Raw genomic sequence first — 24,403 nt, forward strand, 5'->3', positions numbered from 1 at the left:
AAAAGTTTTTATCCATGCTTTAAATAACATAATGCTACAGTGACTTTATTCATTACCATAAATTCAAATTAGTAATTAGCATAAATGATATTTCAGAATATCTTCAATATTAATACTAATGTGAAGGAAAGAAAGTATTGTGATTTTTCTTGGTTCAGAGTTACCAGCCTTGCTAAATATCACTGTGATTTGTTACTTACCCTATTAGTTGACAAAAATGCTAAATTACAATTGGAGGAAAGTGCACAACTGTCTTCTAGAAGGCCTAAGTTCTTGCCTCTGGGTTGAAAAATCAGAGATATCTATCTGAGCTATTTATAAATTTTCATGACCAAAATGTTATTATTTCTTCCAGGAAAGCACTCCAATATTTAATGTAAAATATTTAACTTTCACCTGGAATTGATTTCAAAATACAACTATTGTGGTTATAGGGAAAACTTATTAATAAAAATTGACAGTGGGGACTTTGAATTTATTTTAATAAATGTACATTATATTGGGTTGTATCAAGGTTTCCCCTAACAGGTGGAGGAAATTTTCCAGAACTCAGATGTGATGAAATCTTCTCTCAAATAAAACTTTTGGATTCGTATAGAATAAGACAAATTTTCTTAATAAAACAAAAAGTCAGGGGTTGGTGTTCCCCCAATTCCCAACATGACTACATGGCCATGGAAAGAAAATATATTAGAAATATCAATTGTCATCAATTTTTTATACTAAAGAGGAGAAAAAAGAGGATAACAAACATATTTCTAGGACATGAATATCAATTTTACTTGAATAATGTATGAAATTAAATAATATTTGAAATTCTACAACTACTAAAAGTATTTCATTGAAATCATCTCTGTCCCATATATGAAGCTTTTGAGGACTTTCCATGGGCAGAAATGTAGTCTTAATCTATTAATTTTATATGGAAACATCAATTATTTGGGGATTAGATCATTCATGTGGAGTTAGAAGACACAGAGGAGAATAAAGTAAATATGATACTTTATGAATCTTTTTTCCTTGGACTTGCATTTTTTTTAAAGATTTTATTTATTTATTTGATAGACGGAGATCACAAGTAGGCAGAGAAGCAGGCAGAGAGAGAGGAGGAAGCAGGCTCCTAGCTGAGCAGAGAGCCCGATGCAGGCCTTGATCCCAGGACCCTGGGATCATGACCTGAGCCGAAGGTAGAGGCTTTAACCCACTGAGCCACCCAGGCACCCAGACTTACATATTTTATCAGCAATTTACCACATGTCTTCTTTCTTGGTTTTCTGTCTACTTATGTGAAAGCATAGCTATCTTTTCTTTTTTTTTTTTTTCTTTTAAATATTTTTATTTATTTATTTGACAGAGAGCACAAGTAGAGGGAGAAGCAGGCTCCCCACTGAGCAGGGAGCCCAATGCGGGGCTCGATCCCAGGACCCTGGGGTCAAGACCTGAGCTGAAGGCAGAGGCTTTAACCCACTGAGCCACCCAGGAGCCCACAGTTATCTCTTCTAACAACATTCAGCAGCAGATACAATAACTCACAGCAATGATTATTAATATATATTTTTTAAATATATGCTGAATTTTAGGAAAGGAGACCAAAAGTTGATGAAGCCTCTGTGGACTTTCTCTTCCTTATTTATGCTTTCTAAGGGCCCCTCAACTCTAAAGCATTTCTTCTTTCTGTACTGACACCCATTCGAAAAAGAATCCTCAAAAATAGCATGAAAAGTGACCCTCTAAGATGATCCAAGAACATACAACATTTTAACCTTTTTAAAAATTCTTTTCTAGGCTGAACAGGACAATGGCCATCCTCTGCCTGCCTTCGCCAGTCTCCATATTGAAATCCTGGATGAAAATAATCAGAGTCCGTATTTTACAATGCCCAGTTACCAAGGCTATATCCTGGAATCTGCTCCTGTGGGAGCAACCATCTCTGACAGTCTAAACTTGACCTCCCCTCTGAGAATCGTGGTTCTGGACAAAGATATAGAAGATGTAAGCTCAGTATAAATGTTGCTCTTGTTTCCTTGATGCAACTTATTATATTTATGTCAACAGGAACTTTGACAAAGACGTCGCGATGGGAGCTATGGAATAGAGAACAAAGTCCTTGTGAATAAGAGTCTCATAAATGACAATCTTAGTGTTGTAATTTCATTTCATGTCAAGAATACTATAAGAAAAGAGCATATTTGAATTTAGTGACCTTTTTTTTTTCAGTTTTATAGATACTGCATATAGGGAAGAAAACAAATGTTTCATTTATATTTGCTAAACCCCCAGGAATCTTTTTTATTAATATGGGTTAAAAACTGTATATACAGTTGCTGATAGGGAAGAGTCATGGCATTAGACAATGAGTCTACAAAAACACAAAGGCAGTGCTGGAGTATGATTTGGGGGACTTTGCTGACACTATGTTATTTGGGGGCAGCTGATTTGCTCCTGCTTCTGCTGGTGGTTGTGCTGAAGCTTAGATGGTCTGCTCTACACATAGTAGTCCATAGTGGTGACACTAGCTTACACATTGGGAAATGTTCCAGGCTGGGCGGATCAGCCTATTTTTCCCCTTCAGTCCCTCTCTGGTTGTAGAGAACAGACAGAAAATCTATACCAGGCCAGTCAGAGCACTTCCAGGAAAGGAAAAACAAAACAAAGAACTGGAGCTGGAAGGTTTTGGCATGATGTATTAAAGAAGTGGAAAGGACTTTTGAGCCACTGGAGCCAAATGTCCTGGCCTCATGGCAGCAGTTTGTCACCAGCCGGGGAGAAGGGGCAGAAAAGAGTCCTGTTGGTGCTGTCGGGTAAGACTTTCCCTGAGGATGGAGGTGTTCTGCAGTCGTGCTGTTCACCCCAGGAGCTGCGAGCCCCGTGTGGTTGTGCAGTGCTCAGTGTGAACTGGACTAGGAACCCCATTTTAATGTTGTTGTTGTTATTTTTTTTTAAATTAACTTAAGTGTAAATCATCCCCTGTCACTAATTGGACAGCGCAGCTGTGGAGTGTCCCCCAGATCTCATTCCATGGCTTTTGTCATCTGTCTGGTAAACGAACTTCCAGACTTTTTTTTTTGCTCTTTCTGGAAAACGTGTGTAACACTTCACCAAGGCTTTGACAACTCCATGTGCACACTCCTCTTCCCAGGTCCCTTCCTGCCTCCCAGTCCTTTCTCTTCTCTCATCCACCGTTCTTGTCTTTCTTATTTCTCCTCTTCTATCTCATCATGTTATCACGTCACAAATATCACAGCAGTAGCTGTCACTGAGTTCTAAGTACCTGCCAGACAGTATAGTAATTGCTTTATCTTGTATTAATTCTCTTAAATCTCATGGCAAACATAATAGATGAAATTTCCCATATAGCAAAAGGGGAGATGGAAGCTATTTTAAATGCCTAACAGTGATCACAGGGTTCATAAATGGTGGAGCTGGTCCTTGAGCCAAGGTCTATGGGAAGTGAAGTCCTTGATTTTAAGCACCAAACTAAAGCCCCTATCTCTTTGCTACAGTCTGGCTCTAATCTGACTATGATAATGGCTGATGAATGCTACAGACTTTCTTCCAGAAAAGTGCATATCCATGCACAACTTCCCATCCTAGCTTTAAGGGGTTAGGGGGTCCCCTGAATGTCTTCATTTAGTGAATGCTTGCTAGGAAACTCAGAGTCACCCTAATATGTTTTATATAGGCTAAGTTACTGGTAGAATGAGTGCTGTCCCATAAATTTTGGTATGGCTCCTATTTCATTTTTAAATTGGAATGCATAATCATACTTTGAGCAGTGACTAGCTAATTTGTGAGATTATCATGGTTTATGTCACACCTTCATGAACACAGTGGTAAGCAAAAGCTAAATCCTGAAGAAGAAAAATAAAAACAAGCAACTAAATCCTGAAGAAAAAGAAAAAAAAAAGGCTAAATCCTGAAGAAGTTTTAGTTTCTCCATAATTGCAAAATGTACATGTCTGTACTCATTGATGTATTTACTATTATTATTATTATTTTGCTTGATGTGTTTATATTTCTGAATGGTTGCACACTAAGCCCTACACTAGTTTGTGTACATGCCGACTTTTCTGGATTTTCATTCTCTTTAAAGATTTTCAGATTGCTTCTAAGAACCTATCAAGAATGGTGGGACTTGCAGGGTGTCACTGAGGCATGTCGGGGAGCTCCTGGGTCTAGAACACCTGGGAAACATGATTAGCATTGTGCTCTGAGCACCGACAATTCCAGTGAGCCTATTAAAAGCTCTGAGTGTTTCCAGGGGTGAGGCGACGGGCTGTGGTTCTGGGGAGTTTGTGCTTTGGAGTTAAACAGCCCTGTTTGACTCTTGGTTCTACCGCGTAATGGCTGTAGCATGTGGAGGGGCTCTCATTTACCAGTTGCTTCACCAGTTGCTCCATTTGCTTAATCACCTGTGATCCAAAAGGTCAATGATTGCTGCCTTGATCTGCTCCTTTACTCGGGGCTGGCGTGGATGGGTGGGGAGAGCACCATTCCCATAGATGAGGCCATACAGATGGAGAATGGTGCCACTACCACATCTCATTAAAATATCACAAACTTGAACACTGTGTATCTGGTCACTCATTTCTTATTTAGGCCCATCCGCTTTCTGAAATTAACAACAATGTGTGCCATGAGGTGCCCTGAAAGGGAACCAGTATCTCTAATCTAGTTATAAATGTTTCCAAAACATCCTTCCTCTTTTGTCCTCTGAATGCTTCACGACTCTCTTTTCTTTTCCCATCTTTATGACCATCACCCTACTCGCCTCTCATTAGAATTGCCTCCTGACATGCTTGCCATTGTATCTTTTTCTGACTCAGGCCTCTCTCTCATCTGGCCACTAATGGTGATCTCTTCGAGAGCTCACGTGGGACTGTGCCATCTGTCTGCCTAGCATGCTGGTGGGACATCACGTACCCCATACAAGAGAATGGACAGTGTTGCTCAATGCCTGAGCATTCCTACCCCATCATGTGCTCAAACTCCCTGGCTCACCTGTTACCTTTAACAATTACTTGTAGTCTCCTCCACATGCCAACCTGCTTTTCATCTCATTTCCATTGTTTATGACATTTTCATGTTTTGAAATGTTTAATCCTTCATTTCCCAAGCTGACTTGGACAACTTATGCTCAGTGTTTAGAATTTCACTCAGACTTTCCCTCATCCAAGCATCTTGCCCAGACTCTGCTTCCTCCCAGATAAGCTGCCTTTCTCACCTCTGTGCATTTCTCTAGTGCTCTACTCACATCATTGTAGATGCCTTGCTCCCTCTGAATGTAAATGGAAGATAGAGCCTACATCTCAGTCACTTCTGTATCTTGAAGATCTAATGCAGTTCCCAGAAATTAATAGGTTCTAGTGATTATTTAATGAGCTCATGCATTCGAGCATGAGTAAAGGGATGAGGACATCTAATATATGCATCAAAAATTCTAGTGATATTGATTTAACTGTGTTACAACATGGCCCCATTCCATGGTTGGACGACTAATTCCTAGAAAGCTCTTCATCATATTGAATTGGAACTAACCTTCTTGCAATTCATCCAGTATTCCTTACAGCTTTCCTTTGCAGCACACAGAATAAATTTGTAGAATAGTCACTAATATGTTTCAAGATACATTGATGTCCTTCTGAATCATCTCTTTTTCCAGGCCAACAACTGTTTGTTTTTAAAAAGTAAAATATGTTCATTGCTAGGTTACTTTAAGGTCTGTGTTAACAAAAGAAACTTTAAGGCCCTGGAAGTTCACAGGCAAGAATTTTACTACATGGTAAATTCTTGCTGTTTCTGAATGTCAGAATTAGTGAAATCAATCAGCACAGGGATAATAGGATTTAAGAATAAAGACAGAGACATGTCACCACATGCAGACGTTATTAACAGAAATGGAGGTTCCGTATCAGGCATGAAAAGAAGTCCTCACGGTAGCAGTCAGTTTCCTGAGTTGTTTCAAGAATAGCTGTGCCATGGGGCATATGCCAAGAGGAGAACGGACTTGGATTATTTGTCTAAAAAAGAAGCTCTGTTTCTTTCCTTCAGCTCAGGGGAAAATAAGACAAAGCTTTAAAACACAGTAGCAAGGATTGGTGAGTTGTGATGTTATTAATGGTGTACCTTCCGAGTCAGAATCTTGAGTCACAATGAACCTGAAAAAAAGTACAAAAATTGTGTTAGTGTTTCTTTTCTGTAGTTTTATAAATAGCGACATCTAGATACATATATTATATACAAAGAGAGATAGGAATCACCTTTATGTGGTTTTTTTTTAAAGTACTCTTAGCTTATACTTTCAAAATAGCTCAGAAGATAGGTAAACAAGACATGGCCAAGGTTTTCAGGAGGATGTCAGAAGCCACTGGGTTTTCAGAAGCAGAGCTTGGTTCTTGAATTCTGGTTACAAAAAAATAAGTAAGTAACAAGGAACAGGAATCAACAGAGGTTACTCACTTGGCTTTTAGAAAGGCAGTGAGTCACTTAATTCCAGCTGGGTTCATGTTCCTGCATCAAGTATTACTGTTTTGAGATAAAGACATCCTTGACTCTAGTACAAAACACTTCAAGGTGCTGATATGTGTTTATATGCTTTATACATATTGATATGCCATTGTATGTAAATTATGTCAGAGTATGAAGACAAAAGTTGAAAAAAGTTATTAGTTTAAATGTACTAGAAAATGTCATTGTTGTCTGTTTCTCACTAGTGTGTACTTGGATGCCATATGTGTGTTTATGGTCATATATGCTTACATTGTTTTTTCTTGATGTTAAATTTGCAAATAGGTCCCACCTGGTGGAGTTCCTGTAGGTATTGGGTGTTTATTTTGAGTTTGTTGTGAATTGCTGTGGTTATTTCTTAGCTTTTTTTCAATTTTCTTCTACAACAAGTAGACTGTTAATTCATGATCACTTATACAGAAACCTACAACTACCATAAATATGTATATGCTTGTAGATGTAATTGAAACTTATGTTCCTCATGTTATTGGTTAGAGTAGAATGAATTGTTCAGAACCCAAAGTGCAGCTGAACTTTAGCAAAGATTATTCAGTTGTTAAATGTTTTTGCAGTCCATGACAACCATGCATAATTCATCACAGTATTCTTTCTAAAAGATTCTAAGTGTGGAGCTGAACCTTTTTGAACAAGTTTCTCTGAAGACAACCACTGCTGACCAATTCAAATTGATAGATGAGATTAATCTTTTTTTGGCATTTCTTATTATACTTTATAATTTATGTATGCCCGTAAGTATGCATATGTATGTATATGCACATATACTCACATTTCTGTGTTATATATGTGTATATATATGAGAATGCATATAAACTTGTGTGTGCGTGTGATATGATATTTTAATTCTTGTTGGAAACCCAAAGTTGGCTTTAAATCCAATTACTTATTATTTTGAATGTCTTTCTTCTATATGATGGGATTTCTAATTCTATATTCACCTGTTTGTTTACATTTGCATATGTGCTTACCTTCACCTTCCTTTTTTTAAATTTTGTGCTGTAAGTGAACATCAGAGTTTATTTTACCTTCCCAGAAAATAATACACAAATCAGTGAAATGATATACTTATGATATATACCAAATATATACTTTAGACAAAATAATCTGCCATTTGTCTGAAGGAAAAAAGAACATTTATTAATCAGCCTTATTTGTACATAAGAATTAGTTAAAAAACTAATATGTATTTTAAACAAATTTATAGACACAAGGACTACATAAAATCCATTGTCCCTATCAGAATAGTACGCCAGAACGTTATCGATTTACACTCATAATATACCATACCTGAAACTAGTGTTAAAAATAAATCCAAGTGTTAAGCTTTGAGTAACAACTAGTTAGATATTTCCAAATATGTATTCTTAAATTCTTGTCCTCAAGAAACATCCAGATATTCACCAATGGGATCTACAGATCCAATATATAGATTTTAAAAAGTTGGCACATGACCTGTTTATAAAATTTGCAAGTTAAAATTTAATCAAAGGTTAACTGAGCAGGACAGATTAAGATGTCGTGGACAATTGTAGCTTTCCGTGTTATGTTATCTCTTAAAAAATAAAAAAATCTGCATGTCTGGGAAGTGTTACTTTACTCCCCAGTAATTACAACAGGACTTGAAGTGAAAAATTATCCAAAGGCCTTTAATGTTTCTAGTTATCAAATACAAGTGTCTGTTTATGAGGTCCTGGTGTGTATATTGTCTTCAAATGCAAAGCCTTTGACAGTGAAAAACTTGCTTCTTCTGTCAACTGGGAAAGGGTCTATGTTGTTTGGGACACAAGCATATTATGCAGTTTTACATATGCACATGCTGGTTCACAAGCCAACATTCACTGCAGTTTTGCACCCTCACAATACCTAGCATTAAAAAAAAAAAAAAGTGCCTACAATATGTGGTGAGGATATGCATGAATATATCTAACAATTCTACTAACAGAGGCTCCAGTTGAAAGGAAGAAAAAAAATTGGGAAAATGTTCATTCTATGCAAGTAAAGAATGACCGAAGTACTTGAATAAAGGGAAAGAAGTAAGTATTTGCTTTATCAGGTCCCATAGCAGAACTTACTCACTTTGAATCACTGAGTGTTTCAAGTCTGGGCAAAGGAAGCTATTCTTCAGCACCATTATGAGTAAAGTCAGAGAACACACAAAAATATATGAATTTAACAGGCTAGTGATTTTACCTTGATTGGTAAAATCAAGGACAAACATTAAAAAAATGACAGACACTCCTACTTATTTAGGGTTTTTTGTGGTTGTTGTTCATTGAAACTGCATTCTAACTTTTCTGCTCATTTAAAAGTAATCATTGGATTTTATCACAATTGACTTTAAAGTACACAGTAAGAAGCAACCTCAAAATGTGGTTCAAGATACATTGAGTTTACATGCATTTTATAATCTGTTTTTAAAACAAATATTTTAACTTATTAACTAACATGCTTGATTATCCAAACACCCCACCTGCTAGCCGTGCTGACCAATGGGGTTCATGACCCTGACATGGAGCCTGAGGTTCCTGCTTTAAAGTATCCAAGGAAAACCTCTGACTTTTTACAACTCTTAACAACCTTGATTATTTTATAGTCAAGAAACCAGTGGAAATTATTATATACAGCATTATTTTTTCTTGTTCCAGGATCAATAAATGTAACATACTAAACTGACATCACAATCACGGACATAGAAGCTACAATAGTATACCATTAAAATGCTATCTCCTAATGAGATGTTACAAATACAGAACTTGTGTTTAGTTTAAATGAAACCATTCATTTCAAAGTTGTTTGAAACATACCTATTGCATTTTTAAAAAGGTATGTAGGTTACAGTATCTGTGGATCAAGCCATGGCTTTTAATATAGTAGGACACATTTCAACTTTCTCACTTACACATAGAAATTTTTAAAAGGTCAGTTCTAATTTTTTAATCAAATGAACATGCCTTTAACAATTCCAAAGTCTATAATCTGCCCTCAGCCCCGGATTTCAGATTTGGAAAAGTACTCTATGATATTAGATTATATTTCACACTGTGCTGTGCATCATATGTATTTTTTCATTTGAGTCTAGTTGACACGTGCTGTGACATGAGTTTCAGGTAAACTTCTCTGTATGTTATGCTGAGCTCAGCACATGAGTAGGTCCCATCTGTCACTGCACAGTGGTCTTACAGGACCAGTGACTATCCCCTGTCCTGTGCATTTCATCCCAGGACTTACTCATTCCATAACTGGAAGCCTGTTATATATTACAGGCTCCCCTTAATGCACAATATTTTTATAGTTGCCAAAACCTATAGAAACACCTCACCTCCCTGTGTCAAGTCTGTTGATGTTGTTTTCATAAAGCTTTGTCCATAGTCCTGTTTCCCACTGTTCATTTCTCTTCCCCACCTGCCTTCTTACTCTACCACCAGACACCAGTTCATGTCTCCCCACTTACATCCTTGTTCTTTCTCTAACAGGCAGAGATTAATACCTTATCTTGCAGGACGGCAGTAAGACTGTGAAGGGTTTCCAATGCATAGTTAATTATCTCTGTTTTGAGCTCTGTAACCCCATCTTTATGTATATGTCATTTTTCTGAACTCTTATCGGACACAATGCAGCCAATTCATATATCTTCAATCTAATCATCTGAAATTTTTAAATTAAAATAAACATTATGTTTCCCTTTGGAGAATCTTTGTAGCATTAAAATAAGAAAAAGCAAGCATGCTATTTATAGGTAATGAATTATAAATAACCAATTTTATTTATTTTACATTAAATGTGAAAACAGAAGAGTACTAGGCATATGTGCAGTTTATTACTACAAATGAAGTAGTTGTGCAATCCTACAGCTAAAATTTGGGGCTGCAGTTTTCTTTTCTTGCATTTATTTCTTATTCCTCAAGTCCGATGAAGTTCTGGAGAATATTGATATTAAATAACCAAAAAGAGTATATTCAATTGGATTATTACCTATCCTATTCTTTTCCTTTTATTTACATTAAGTATACTTGTACTCATTTTGCTATGATGTTTTCCACAAAAGTGGTCATTGTCTTTGCATAATTCAGCTCAGTGATGAGTGAATGTCTAGTGAAACCTATCTTGTCTTTGGACTATTATAGTCATGCATAGTTTTGTAATAGATTTGTGAAATTAATCTCCAGTTAATGAGCTAATAGCTACATTGTGTATTCAACATTTTAAATAATGGCATTCTTTTTTTCAAAGACGAAAGACCCAGAGCTTCACCTTTTCCTGAATGATTACACCTCAGTCTTCACCGTTACACAAACTGGCATCACTCGCTACCTCACCTTACTTCAGCCAGTGGACAGGGAAGAACAGCAGACTTACACTTTTTCGGTAAAAGGCTTTCGTGTGTGTGTGTGTGTGTGTGTGTGTGTGTGTAAACAAAGATATCTGTTTAAAACTTAAGTCAATAATTTAGGAGGAAAATGCAGTATTATCAAGGAATTGAGAATTTAGATTCTCAATAATAAAATTCTTCACATGTATTTTTGTTTGTTTGTTTTATAAGTTTGTGCAACAGTGTTAACATTCTTTCCAACAGAGGAAAAATAATTTTCAAGATGGAAACAGGAAAATAGGAGTCTTGTTTTTCACCATACACTCATAATTTACTTAAATTTGAGATAGTATCATCTAGAATCCACAAATAATCATTTCCTAACCCTTGTTTTATTTTAACATTTTTTTTTGTTATTACATTTTAAATTTTGTCATGGGGTTAAGCCACTAGGATGATCCCTGCGCCCCCCAAACCCATCCCACCCCTCCTCTGGAAACATTTGGCAATGTCTGCAGACACACTGGCCATCACTGCTGTGAGAGGTGCATTTCGTATCAGGGAGGGAGACACTAAGGATTCTTAGTGTCTTATAGCACACAGGACAGGGCCGCCTCCACCAAAACAGATAAGTATCTGATGGAGAGATCCGAGTTTAGGTTAATCAAGAACAAACAGAAAAAAGTGAGGGGAGATTAGTCAAGCTGTAATTGTAAATAGTTACCAAAAAATAGAAATATTTTTGTGTCTCTATGAAAAGAGCAGTTGAGAAGCTAATACAGATGAAAAGAAAGTTGTATTATCTGACTTTCTGAGATGAATTTTATTCAGATATAAGAGAAAAATGAGATGATAGAAAAGTAGAGATTGTGGGACTTACATAGGATTTCCTTCTGAGACCCAGAGCTTCCAGAAACCTGACAGGTGAAACTTAGATACAGAGTGGATTTCAAGAGTTATTCAGAACAAAGACGGTGGTGTTATAATGCTGATTTTGTTTGTCAGACCTTCCTAAAATGTTAGCGATGTAATTACAATATCACTATTAACTAATGGCACTAAGTCTTATAAAAATTGCCACTTGGTGAATTACCAGAAAAAGACATCACATGTCTAGGGCACCTACTTTCTTGTGTGATATAAGTATATTGACTATAAACACTTTTATGGCATTGTATACAGAATATGGAAATGTGAAGAATAACTTCCTTTTTTTTAATAAATTTTAAAAAATTAAGTAGTAGTTAACATCAGCAATGTTACTGGCTCACCCCAGGGCTCTAACATATTTTGCACATCTGCTTCTTTAAAATGTGCTTGGAATTGGATACATGAAAAATAAAACAGAATCCTCTATAATCACCTCTGCTTATATGTACTATCATAGGTCTTTTCCTTTTATCCACAGAACATTTTGGCACCCATTTAAAACTGAAATTATATATAAGAAAGGTCTTAAATTGTAAGAGTGAATTCTGTGCTGCTTCCGTTCGCATGACTTCTCTGTTACATGTATTTTTCTCTCCCCGAAGATAACGGCATTTGATGGTGTGCAAGAAAGCGAGCCAGTTACTGTCAATATTTGGGTGATCGATGCAAACGATAACACTCCGACCTTTCCTGAAATATCGTATGATGTCTATGTGTATACAGACATGAGCCCCGGCGACAGTGTCATTCAGGTAACTGGCTGTGTGGTGTGCGGGTTCACAGGAAGTCGTTAATTCCATGGGCATTATGCAATGTGTACATTAAGAAACTGTTGAAGAGGGGCACCTGGGTGGCTCAGTGGGTTAAAGCCTCTGCCTTCGGCTCAGGTCATGATCTCAGGGTCCTGGGATTGAGCCCCACATCGGGCTCTCTGCTCGGCAGGGAGCCTGCTTGCCCCTCTCTCTCTGCCTGCCTCTGCCTACTTGTGATCTCGCTCTCTATGTCAAATAAATAAATAAAATCTTAAAAAAAAAAAAAAAAGAAACTGTTGAAGAAGTTGAAGTGAGCTCAGACTCATGGTATGGCATAGTTGAGTTTAAGAACTTTAGATTTATGTTTATTTTTCAAATAAAAGTGCAACTATATGCCCTTTATTTTTTTAAGCTTTTATTTTATATATATATATATATTTTTTTATTTTTTATTTATTTTTTTAATATAATTTTTTTATTTTTTATAAACATATATTTTTATCCCCAGAGGTACAGGTCTGTGAATCACCAGATTTACACACTTCACAGCACTCACCATTAAGCTTTTATTTTTTGAGGTGGGAGAAGAGCACAGAGAGGGAGAGAAGCGCAGTCTCCGCAGAGCAGGGAGCCCAATGTGGGACTCAGGACCCTGAGATCATGACCTGAACTGAAGGCAGACGCTTAACTGACTGAGGCAGTGAGGTACCCCATTCCACTTTAAGTGGAACTAATTAATTGCAAACATAGATATTTGACTAGTTTATACTTGATTTTTAAAATTTTAATGTACCAAATATATTTACTTAATATAATAATGTATTTATCACCCTGAAGTTTCAAGTATTAGACATACAGTTGAAAACTTCCAATTATTTTGAACTTCTGCAAATATGGGTTGAATTTCCCTTGGTGATAAAGACAGAAGACTGCCTTAATAAATTAATGGATAATACTGTTGGACAGTGGTTACCCAGACATAAAATGGAATCATTGCAACAGAGAAAAATTTTAATTGTGTAGTAAGTGGTGTCTTTGAAAACACAGAAATTGTGCAAAATCTTTCTCCTTGATTTGTCTTATTTCTATTATTAACTGTGTACTTACTGCATTTAAATTAATTATAAGTTATCTTAAAATATGTGGGTTTTTTCCATTTTTTTTTTTTTTTTGTATTTTGAGTATGTTATAGAAAAGTCATAATATTCTTCCTTGAGGATTTTTAGAAAGAGTGGAGTCTAGCACTTTCCAAACTGACTGTGCTGCGAGTTAATGAGGGAGCTGTTTAGAAACACAGATAACCAAGATTTCACATCCACTTTCCTGGATCTGAAGCTTTACTAACAATACATACATTACTGATAATTAGAAAGTGAACCCTGAGAGCTTCAGTTGCTCAACCGTGTAAAGATCACTTATGTGGATTATCCTCTAAATTTGAGAGTCAGACTCAATAATTCTAAGTAACTTTCAGGCCAGGAGGGCCATGATTCTATATACTTTCAGAGTATTTGCATAGCTCCAAATTGGTAGTAAATTACATATTACATATTACATAACAATTATGTATATTACACAAATTACATATTACGTAACAATTACATTATATTATTAGGGTCATATAAAGGGTTAGGGAAAGGCTGGAAATTCGCCTGTACCTGCTTGCGAGTATGAATACCTTCAACTGCATCTGGTATTGGGGGAAAAGCAATGGCACATTCCATTCCTATCTTGTCTTGTTTTGACGAAATCCACCCTTTCAGCCATTTGCCTTAAGGGTAGAACTCTGTTTAGGTTATTATTTCTGCATCCATAACCTCTGTACCCACAATGCCTAGCACCTAGTACATACTCATTGTAGTAGATGCTCAATAAATGTTTATCCAAGGGTGACAGAGGGAGACTTGCAGGCAAGTGGTATGAATGAACGAGAAGGTGTAAAAATGCTGGCCTTTATTTCTAGTCAACTGGTGGACCTAATGAGCTACATTTATCTTTACCCTGACACTTAGTACAAAAGCAGCAAAATTACAGTTTATACAGATAAAGGAATGACTATCGTCGTCATGTTCTTATTCAATTAGACCTGATTCTCATCTCTAAAATAACATAATTGTAATTGAAAGTAAAAATAAGTATATGTGTGTGTGTGCGTGTGCATGTGTGTGTGTATGTGTATATATATATATATATATATATATATATATATATATATATATATATATATATAAGACAACCAACCAACAGGGAACTGGAAAGTGTAACTAAGAAAATCATAGCAATTATGTGGTGGAAACAGCTCAAAAAATGTTTGCCTTGGGGGATCAAAAGCTTATTTCTGGCATTTGCAGGCTACAGAAGTTAATTTCCCTATGTACCTCTTTATAAAATAGATCTTTTCTTGCCTTTAAAGATTCATATTTTGTATATCTCCCTGAACCACGCAGATTATGAAGATAGAGTATTGTTTGCATCTCTATGGCTTTGTTTTTTTAAAAATTATTTAAGCACCAAGAAATGAAACATTATAATTAGTATTTTAAATGTTATTCCCACTATGTGGTAACAGGATGGTATGTCTCTAAAACATCCTCCAGGGGCCTAGAAATGAAAGGAAATACATTTCCTATGAAGAGAAAGATTTGTAAATAAAGCAAAATGACTAAGAACTGTGGCCTGCCCCTGCCTCATAACAGTCTCTGAAGAGATTCTGGCTGCTCCCACCCCAGCCCCTCACTAGCCTGCCTTGCCCTGCTGCCCCCCAAGATCAACTTTTTTATGTTTGGTTAGTATTCTTATGTCAAAAACAGTGAGGAGGCGCCTGAGTGGCTCAGTCAGTGAAGCCTCTGCCTTAGCTCAGGTCATGATCCCAGGGTCCTGGCATCGTGTCCTGCATTGGGCTCCCTGCTCTGTGGGAAGCCTGCTTCTCCTTTCCCTGTCCTCCTGTTTGTGTTCTTTCTCTTGCTGTGTCTCTCTCTGTCAAATAAATAAGTGAAATCTTGGGAAAAAAAAAAGAAAAGTGAAAATATTAGAAGCAAAGGGGACAGTGAGTACTAATCAGAGAGTACCTTGGATAACAGCTTTTAAGTATATTTTATTTTATTTGTCAGAGAGAGAGAGAGAGAGCGAGCATAAGCAAGGGGAGAGGCAGGCAGAGGGAGAAGCAGACTCCCTACTGAGTGGGAAGCCCAATGTGGAAGTTGATCCCAGGACCCTGAGATCATGACGTGAACCACCCAGGGGTCTCCAGATTTTAAGTATATTTTAATTGGATAATTTTAAATCTATCATTTTCAATGCAACTGTAAGACTTTCTTGGCACAATGTCGGTACCTACTCAACTATTTGAGTCTACCCCCTTCTTGTTAGGAGGGGCATGTAAGAAGTGGATGGGTTGGTTAGAAGGATGTGAGGAACCAGGTCCTTATTACAAATTCTGTTATAAATTGGTCCTCTAACTTTATATCTCCTAGGCCTGAGTGATGTAAATAGTACAGATTGGCTCATGAGCTACATCTGGTAGAGCACTGCCCCAAACCAGCATCTGTGTCCTTCAGATTACTAGCATATCTTGTGTTTAGGGGGAGATAACTGGTGTGAGTGAGAATCATTTTTTTGCATGAAAGAATGTCTTAGGGCACCTGGGTGGCTCAGTGGGTTAAGCCTCTGCCTTCGGCTCAGGTCATGATCTTAGGGTCCTGGGATCAAGCCCTGCATGGGGTGGTCTCTGCTCAGCAGGAAGCCTGCTTCCCTCTCTTGCTCTGCCTGCCTCTCTGCCTACTTGTGATGTCTCTCTCTCTGTGTCAAATAAATAAACAAATTCTTAAAAGAAAGAAAGAACGTCTTCTAGGCCATCAAAGAACTCCCACAGGGTGACACTCAAGGATATCACACTCTGTTGTCCTAGGTCTCATTCCACACATTACTGGTTTTCTCGAAAAACCAATTGCTCAATATTGAAGATAGAGATTTTGTTATATATAATTTTAATATTTTGAAGATGTAGGTTTCCTATCAGTAGCAACCTCCCCAGTCCACACTCCATAGATGCTCTTCCTAAATTCTTACAACTTTCATCAATCAGTGTTCTTGATCCTAACTGAATAGAGAGATTGCCCTGAGCAGCCTTTGAAAATGAGGATGCCTCAACTCCATCCTGCCATGGTTTTATTTCAGCCATCTGACCACTCACCCCATTGGGAGAGTCACCTAACAAAACAAAGCAACTCTGATATATGGCCAGTTTTGAGAAAACTCATCTTTACCCTTAATAAGATTTCATACTTTGGAAAATTGAAATTGCTGATTCATGAAGACGGAGTCTCATATGGAGCTGAGTCCTTTGATTCTTACCTCCACCTCTTTCCATTTTTCTTGTTCTCCAGTTCCTATCTTCTGTCCCACTTCTTACTCCTCCTTGCTGCTTTAGTAATCCCACGTTTTTAGTCATTACCACAACATTTAGTCATGTCTACCAAGATTCAATGCCCCGTGACTACCTCAACATCCAGCTGGCATTCCAAGGATCTGTTGTAGGGGGGAATACAGGTTTTGGTTAGGAACTTCAGACTGGACATACTCCAAGATAAATGAACTAATCCATGGTCTTTCATCTAATACAGAAACACATCTAAGATTACACAGGCTTTAGCAGCCACTTCCGAGTCATTTCTCATCCCTCTCCTTCCCCTGCTCACACACAGGTGACGGTCCAGGTGCTGAAATCACTGTTCCAAAATGGATCTGTCATTATTTGCCTGTTTCTATGGCCTGCCAGAAATTAGGGTATGAGGGTGGACTCTGAGTGGTAACTCCGTTTCCACAGATGCCCCCCATGTTCTTATTCTGCAGCATAAATCAGGACAGGTCTTCCCTACCTGAGGAAGAGTCCAATCTCCACACGTGCCTTTAAGAACATCCCTGTAGTGCCTCAGGTTCTTCTGTCTCAGCTCCTGCTACATCCCCCAAGTAATCGACTTTGAGATCCTAGAGATAGTTCTATTTTGTTCCTTCAGTTCCTTCTGTTGACTCCAGCATGGACTATCCCTTCCCATTCTGAGTCTGTCGACATTTCTCTCAAGTTTCAAGGTTTTGATCCAAATGATGCCTTTTTTCTTTCATTTGTTAACACACAGCTCAAATGTGACTTTTAAGTAAAGCCGTTATTTTTCCTAGCAAGTCTGAATTAATGGTTCCATGCACCATCCTTTATACATCCAGCTAGCAGCTTCTACCTGGCACATAATTTACCGTGTCCTGCATGACGTTTAGCTCACATGCGTCTGTCTACCCTGCTGACCTGAAAATTCCTCCAGGACAGGGACTCTTAATGATACCTAACCACCAGTGCTCGGGCACAATCCCTTCCTTGTGGTAGGGCTTCACCAAATAGCCATGGAATTGATTCCCACCATGGTCTCTCAGTCAGTATACAAAATCTCTCATTCTAGAAATGAATTCTGTTTGGAATTCCCATAGATAAAGTGTTCCCCCCCCCAGCCCTCTCCTAACTCCACAGCCTCAGTGAGGCCATGCCTTTCCTGCTCTTCAGACAGAAGACACTCAACACTGGCACATTTCTCTTAGTCAGGCTGAGTCAGAGGTCCCTGAACAGAACAGCTGGTAATGACTTTAAAAATGTTTCTTGTTCCCAGGCTCATTTGATAAAGAATTTGAGTGAACATGCTGATAAAATGATCGGTCCCAAATCACAAAGTTTGTAAGTGACAAAGGTGATACTGAATCTAAGTTATAAGTGATAGACTCTGGACCCGGACGAGCTACGTCTTCTTCTCCCCCTTTGTGCCCTGATGTGACTCTGGACAAATAGCTCAGTCCTCTATACTTAGGTTTTTTACTCTTTAGAAAGGTGATAAATATAGTACCAGCTTCACAAAGGTGTTCTGAGTTCTATAAGCTACCAACATATGTGCACTTTGCAAATGCACTGTATATAAATGTTACCTAGTTATTAGTATTATTGAACTATTCTCGTGGATTATATAAAACACTTAGGATTATTAATAGCCTTTACCACCTTATTTGTGTATATCCTTATGTTGTCATGTGTATTATACTCTGAGGAGGACACATAAACACAATATATAAAAGGATATACTGAAATTCTTTTTTTTATGATTTCCAGCATTATAAACAAAATCAGGATAAACCCATGTGGTGTTCTAATGCCTTCTGACAATTTATTTTATGTAAAATAATGAGAGTATTCTCTGCGGTATATGTGTGCATGAGTGTTTTTGGGCTTGTGATATTATGACTCAAGTTTGAGGGAGGGTTCAGTTTATGTTAAAGTCTTGGTGGAGTTCAGTATTTCAGCAAATCTCAGATAACAATTTGATGGGCAAACCATGCAAAATTGTAAGCATATTTTCACATTCATAGACAATTTTCATTTATTTTTGATGTTTGAAATAGTTTAATTTTACCGAAGACCATACAATTTCTTACCCAAACCTACTTGCGTGAGAATGAAAACAAATACCTAAAATTGCATGGGTTCCTCATGTTGAAGCTGAGACTCTGTTATACCATCTGAATTCTGAATACGTGGAGGGCACTCCCCACATGTGAGAAAGCACCACCTTCCCCATACTTGCAGGTTGGAAACCAGAGGTAGTCCTGGCACAGTCTCACTTCCTCCCTCCTCTCTATCAGTTACCAAGTCCTACTGATTTCCCCTTAGCCACCAACCAAATGTATCTACTCCAGCCTCTTCCCTCCACTATCCTTCTCCACAAGCTGCCATCAGCTCTTGCAGGGACCTTCCAGCACCCTCCTCTGGGCTCCGGGTGTATCTCCTCTCCCTGGCGTCTCCACGTAGCCCCCACAGGACTCCTGTGAATAGGAGAGCAAAGCAGTAACTGTGGTGCTGACACCTTCAGGGATTTTCCGCAGCTGTCAGAATAAAGCCCAGTCACTATCCTGCGTGACCACTCTGCTGATGACTCTCCAGTTTCCGTCTTGCCAACCATCTTTCTCTGGCTCTTTAATGCGTCCACTTCTATTCACATGCTTTTCATCATTAAGATCTCAATTTACATGTCACCTCCTCAAAAAAGCCTTTCTGGACTCCTTTCCTGCATTATACTCCCTCTGTTATCCCAGAGCAGCCTGATTCTTCCTTCATAGCGTATTTCCAAATTTATTACAATTTTATGATCCATTTCTCCTATTAGGTAATAAGCTCAAGCAAGCTCCCATGATGTGTAGACTTTGTCAGTGTCTCCTTTTTGTCTCTTGTTTCACTGCTGTTTGTATACAACATCAGGCAGGGCACCTGGTCCATAGAAAACCTTCTATACTTTTTCATTTAATGAACAAGTGGATAAAGGAACTAATGGGTGCATGTGAAAGAAGCGTTCTTTAATTTAGGTATGAGTGTTGGGAAATGACCTATATTTCAGATTAAAGTGATTAAAGTATTAATCAGCTAAACTGCAGGGGGATTAGTGTCCCTAGGACATCATACTTCCTAGCTTGATTATCCAGAAGACTCTCTCCAGCAAATGCTCTTGAGACACTAAACAGTCTGACTGAAAACATGTCTTGAGAAAGCACTTGCATTTTTTGGAGAAGCAAAAGTGAATAATTAACACATGTATTTGAAAGTCATTCACTGTGTTGGAAGAAGTGCCTAGGATTGTGCTAATCATAAGGAATAAAGAAACTACTAACATTTAATTTTGACCTTCGGTAATCACTAGTGTTGTGGGGAAGAGAGAGGCACACAATATTTTTGTTTTTTCATGATGATAAATATGGCTTGTATCATCTGGTTAAATACTACAGAAATTTTTAACATCTCAATTGCTCTTAATATCTTAATATCTTAATATTTTGGGTAGAGTAAGTTTTCCCATTTGATAAACTTGGGGAAAATATTATTGATATCAACACGTGATCACAGACATCTGCATTTTGAACTTGCATAGCTAAAAAATAGTTCTCGCATTTGACTTTTGTGTTATTTTTCGATCGCCATCCCCCTTTCCTGATACACTTAGAAACCCAGTTTTTCAAAGAAAATGTATTTGTAAAAGATGTTACGTTTGTTTGCTTTCATGTTTATATAGCATGTTTTGGGTGCCCACAGTGAAAGCTGTTGATGGTCAGTTTTAATAATGGATGCTTAAATGCTTGCATTTTTGTAAAGCTTTTAATTGTGTATGATTGCTTTTAATATTATTTATGTGGTAGGTTTTTAATTTTGACAATATTCTTTCTCATCATTACAGTTCTAGATATTGCCAGTTTACTAGATAATTGGCTTGAAATTTGGAAACTAGAAGAAACAAAAATGTGTAATGTATTTTATTTATTTTTTCTTTTCTGTGTATCACCAAAGTTGTTTGCCTTTTTCAGCTACTGTTTCAGGAAAAAAACAAAACAAAACAAAACAAAACAAAACCTGTTTCCCTTTCAACTCCCTTTTGTAGTAAATTATGTTAAAATGTCAAAGCGTAGTCGTTTGAGTAAAAGAAAAATGCTTGCATATTGAGATGTTTCACAGACAGGGAATCTTAGAAAAAATCCACTATTCCAAATAGAACAGTAGGGATTTCTTGGAATCCTAGTAAACTTGATCATTCAGTTTGGCAAATAAAACAAGTGAAAACACCAACTAGAAAGCCCTAATATACGTGCATATTACAAGCATATGTTGTATAAGTATATTCTTAGACAAATTATAATTTAATGTGTATAGATTTTAAAGTACACAATGCTAAACTAGAGGCCTGAAAAACATGATGAAGAAAACCCAGTGCTAACCCTTGAAAAGTATATATATACGCATATGTGTGTGTGTGTGTATGTGTGTGTGTATAGTAAGAGATGACCCTTATTCACAGTGAAGTAATCTGAAAATATCACAAATCATTCTTGATTTTTTAAAATTACATGGAACAGACTAAGAATACAATGAGAGTTCATTAAACATGAGTGGGGAGGGGAGGATGGTCTGGTAGGGCTTGAATAGCCAGGAAGGTGTTATTGCTGGTGAGAACTCCATGAACCTAGCAGGATGATTAGTGCTCAGACAGGCAAGGTTACTGGAGGTGGACGTGTAACAGCCAAAGGCATGGGATATCATGAGGCATTAAGGATACCACTCTGAATGCGGTTGGAGATGGGAGGAACCGAATGGTAAGAGATTTGCCTTTCTTTTACTAAGTCAAGTAGGCCTTGGTTTCTTCTTCCAAGCCCCTGTCATTCAGGCATTTCTGGACCTTCTCATGTCTTCTTATCCTTCCCTACTAGTACATTTATTAAAGATACTTTTCTTTCCTGTCTGCTCTTCTAGAACACAAGCTGACAAACAGAAACTATGCTGTCTGTATCTTCTGCACTTTAGAACGTGGCGTCTGGCACAGATTAAGGTCTGAATAAATAGATCAGTTTACTTATCAGTTAAAGGCAAATCTCACATACCAGAGTAATTCAGATTAGGAATTGTAGACAATGTAAGATTTCTTGAAGAAGTATTTAAGACTAGGTCTTTCAGAAGATGAGTTAAGGTCTGGGCTGTGGCATTTGCTGGATGCCGACTTGGAGGAACTCTTTCTTGGAGTCAGCGAGGGTAGAAGCTGAGCATGAGAGAGCACAGCAGCTTGAAAGCATTCAAGTTCCGGTTACAATCTCAGAGTCTGAGTAATGAGACTCAAGCCCTCTAGAGGATTATGAAGTTACCACAGAAAAGGAACTAGCTCTCCTAATTCTCGGGCAATATTGTTGCTGTTTTGTACTTTAGCTTTTCATCAGGCAGAGGAATGCCTAAATGAGAACTCCATCTCCAGTAACAATACTTTGGTCCATAAAAACTAATTATTAATGTATTGTTAATGAATTATACACCTGAAAGATCCCTTTGCTAAACACCTACTCTACTGAGGTCGCTGCCATCTTGGATTAGTCTAAGACATGCTGAACAGAAGAGGGGTGACCATTAGTCCTGGAAGCTTTTTTAACCTCAAAGCATCACCAACTCCCATTAAAGCTTTAGAGAGCACAATGTGGACATGACTAATTTACGTATTGCCCAGTTTGCTTGATCAGCAGAAGTGGTCTTAGGTTCAGACTGACTGTCAACCCTGAGAACCAATAGGCCTCTTGTAGGACCAAGTTTATTTAGCTTCAAGTGAGGATACAGGACAGACAACAATATAACTTTTATGGCGATAACACAGTGGAATACAACTTCTAATGCCTCCTAATTAATCTGCACTTGAGATATATAATCCCCTTAATACATACGTCGGAGGCATTTTTCTGAAATTTTTGGTATAGCAACTTCTGTAGTACCTAGTGCATAAAAGGAGACTTACCCAAACACTGGCAAACACCAGAATATCTTTTACCTGGTAAAGAATTGGCATTTCCTCTGCAAAATACATTCCCAGCCGTACCTTTTCCTAATTAAGTTATCTGATGCTTCTTTAATATTTTAAACATTATTTCTTTTCTTCATCTTCTGTTACTTACACATTTTTATAAGTGCTGATAGAGACGTTCAGTGGTGTATGTAAGTTTTTCAAACATAAATTAAACTCGTCCTCTAACAAATCGGTCCACATGGTTGTTACCTGGCTGGTGAGTTTTAGGTTGCCTTCCAAAATAATCTTTCTATCCAAGAGATCAATATCCACTCAAGCTTCATTTTTATCAACTATATAAGCGATCCAAAAATCCTTTATTATATCACACAGCTGAGGCCAAGAGATTAAATGTTTAACACAACACCGTTCAATTAATAATGCCATGTTATTATGTCAGCTTTCCTAACAAAACCAGGTTATTCTCATATATCATACATTTTCCATTACCCGAGTAGGCATCAGAGACTTATCTTTCAGGCTACTCTGGGTTTCATCTGCTTTAACATCAAAACCATATGCCATCCCCTATGTATAAATTTTTAGTGACACAAGCTTCTGGGCATAATTTTAATGCAATGGGCATTTGTCTCTCAGGAGGCAACATAGTATTGACCCCTAATCTGTCCGAACCTACCCAAAGTTACCAGGGAGAACTACATTTCCAAGCAATCCCAGGTTGGCTGTATACCTTGGCTTCTTGCAAAAGCCAAAGATAGTGGCCTCCTCTAGCTTTAGCCATGATTCAATATCACATATGAGAGGCGCAATTGACAGGGTTATACTCTCGTTCTGAAATTCTCCCTCAGAAGGTGTCCTCACAGAAGATATCCTTCCTTGAAATCTTATTCCCATTCTATATTCCACATTTTCACCTTATTTCCCTTTTATGACTTTTCTTAGCAAAGACTCATGCTTCCAAAGTGGGATTTTTCTGGGTCACCTGAGTGACTCAGTTGGTTAACCATCTGCCTTCAGCTCAGGTCATGATCCCAGGGTCCTGGGATCGAGCCCTACCCTGTGGTGGGAGAGGGGGAGTCCTTGCTCAGTGGGTAGCCTGCTTCTCCCTCTTCTTCTGGCTGCCACTCTGCCTACTTGTGCTCTCTCTTTCTGACAAATAAGAAAATCTTAAAAAAAAAAAAAAAAAAGTGGGATTTACTGATTATACTCCACTTTTCTTCCATAAGGCTGGTGTGCTTCCTTGGTTTCCAGAACTTTCCCTTCTGTCCATTCCTCGGGAAAAGGGGTAGGTTTAATGGTTTTGTTTTGTTTTATCTTTGTTTTTGTTTTTTTTTTTTGAGATTTTTATCGAGAGAGAGAGCATACACAAGTGAAGGAGCAGAAGAAAAGGGAGAAGCAGACTCCCCATAGAGCAGGGACCCCAATGTTAGCCTTGATCCCAGGACCCTGGGATCATGACCCAAGCCAAAAGCAGGCACTGAACTGATGGAGCCACCCAGACATCCCTGAAGGAGTAGTTTTAAAAAGACGTCATG

The 24,403-nt window shown here is 37.8% G+C and overlaps 1 protein-coding gene across 1 annotated transcript in view; it reads left to right on the forward strand.

Moving 5' to 3' along the window:
• PCDH15 (protocadherin related 15) overlaps positions 1 to 24,403 on the forward strand; it is a 723,362-nt gene that overhangs the window by 352,172 nt on the left and 346,787 nt on the right. Inside the window, exons 11-13 of the mRNA XM_059172504.1 lie at positions 1,786 to 1,992; positions 10,756 to 10,890; positions 12,367 to 12,516. Coding sequence (XP_059028487.1) covers positions 1,786 to 1,992; positions 10,756 to 10,890; positions 12,367 to 12,516 — 492 coding nt within the window. The remainder of the gene's footprint in view (positions 1 to 1,785; positions 1,993 to 10,755; positions 10,891 to 12,366; positions 12,517 to 24,403) is intronic.

Source organism: Mustela lutreola, chromosome 4, assembly GCF_030435805.1.
Source record: "Mustela lutreola isolate mMusLut2 chromosome 4, mMusLut2.pri, whole genome shotgun sequence".
NCBI lineage: Eukaryota > Metazoa > Chordata > Mammalia > Carnivora > Mustelidae > Mustela > Mustela lutreola.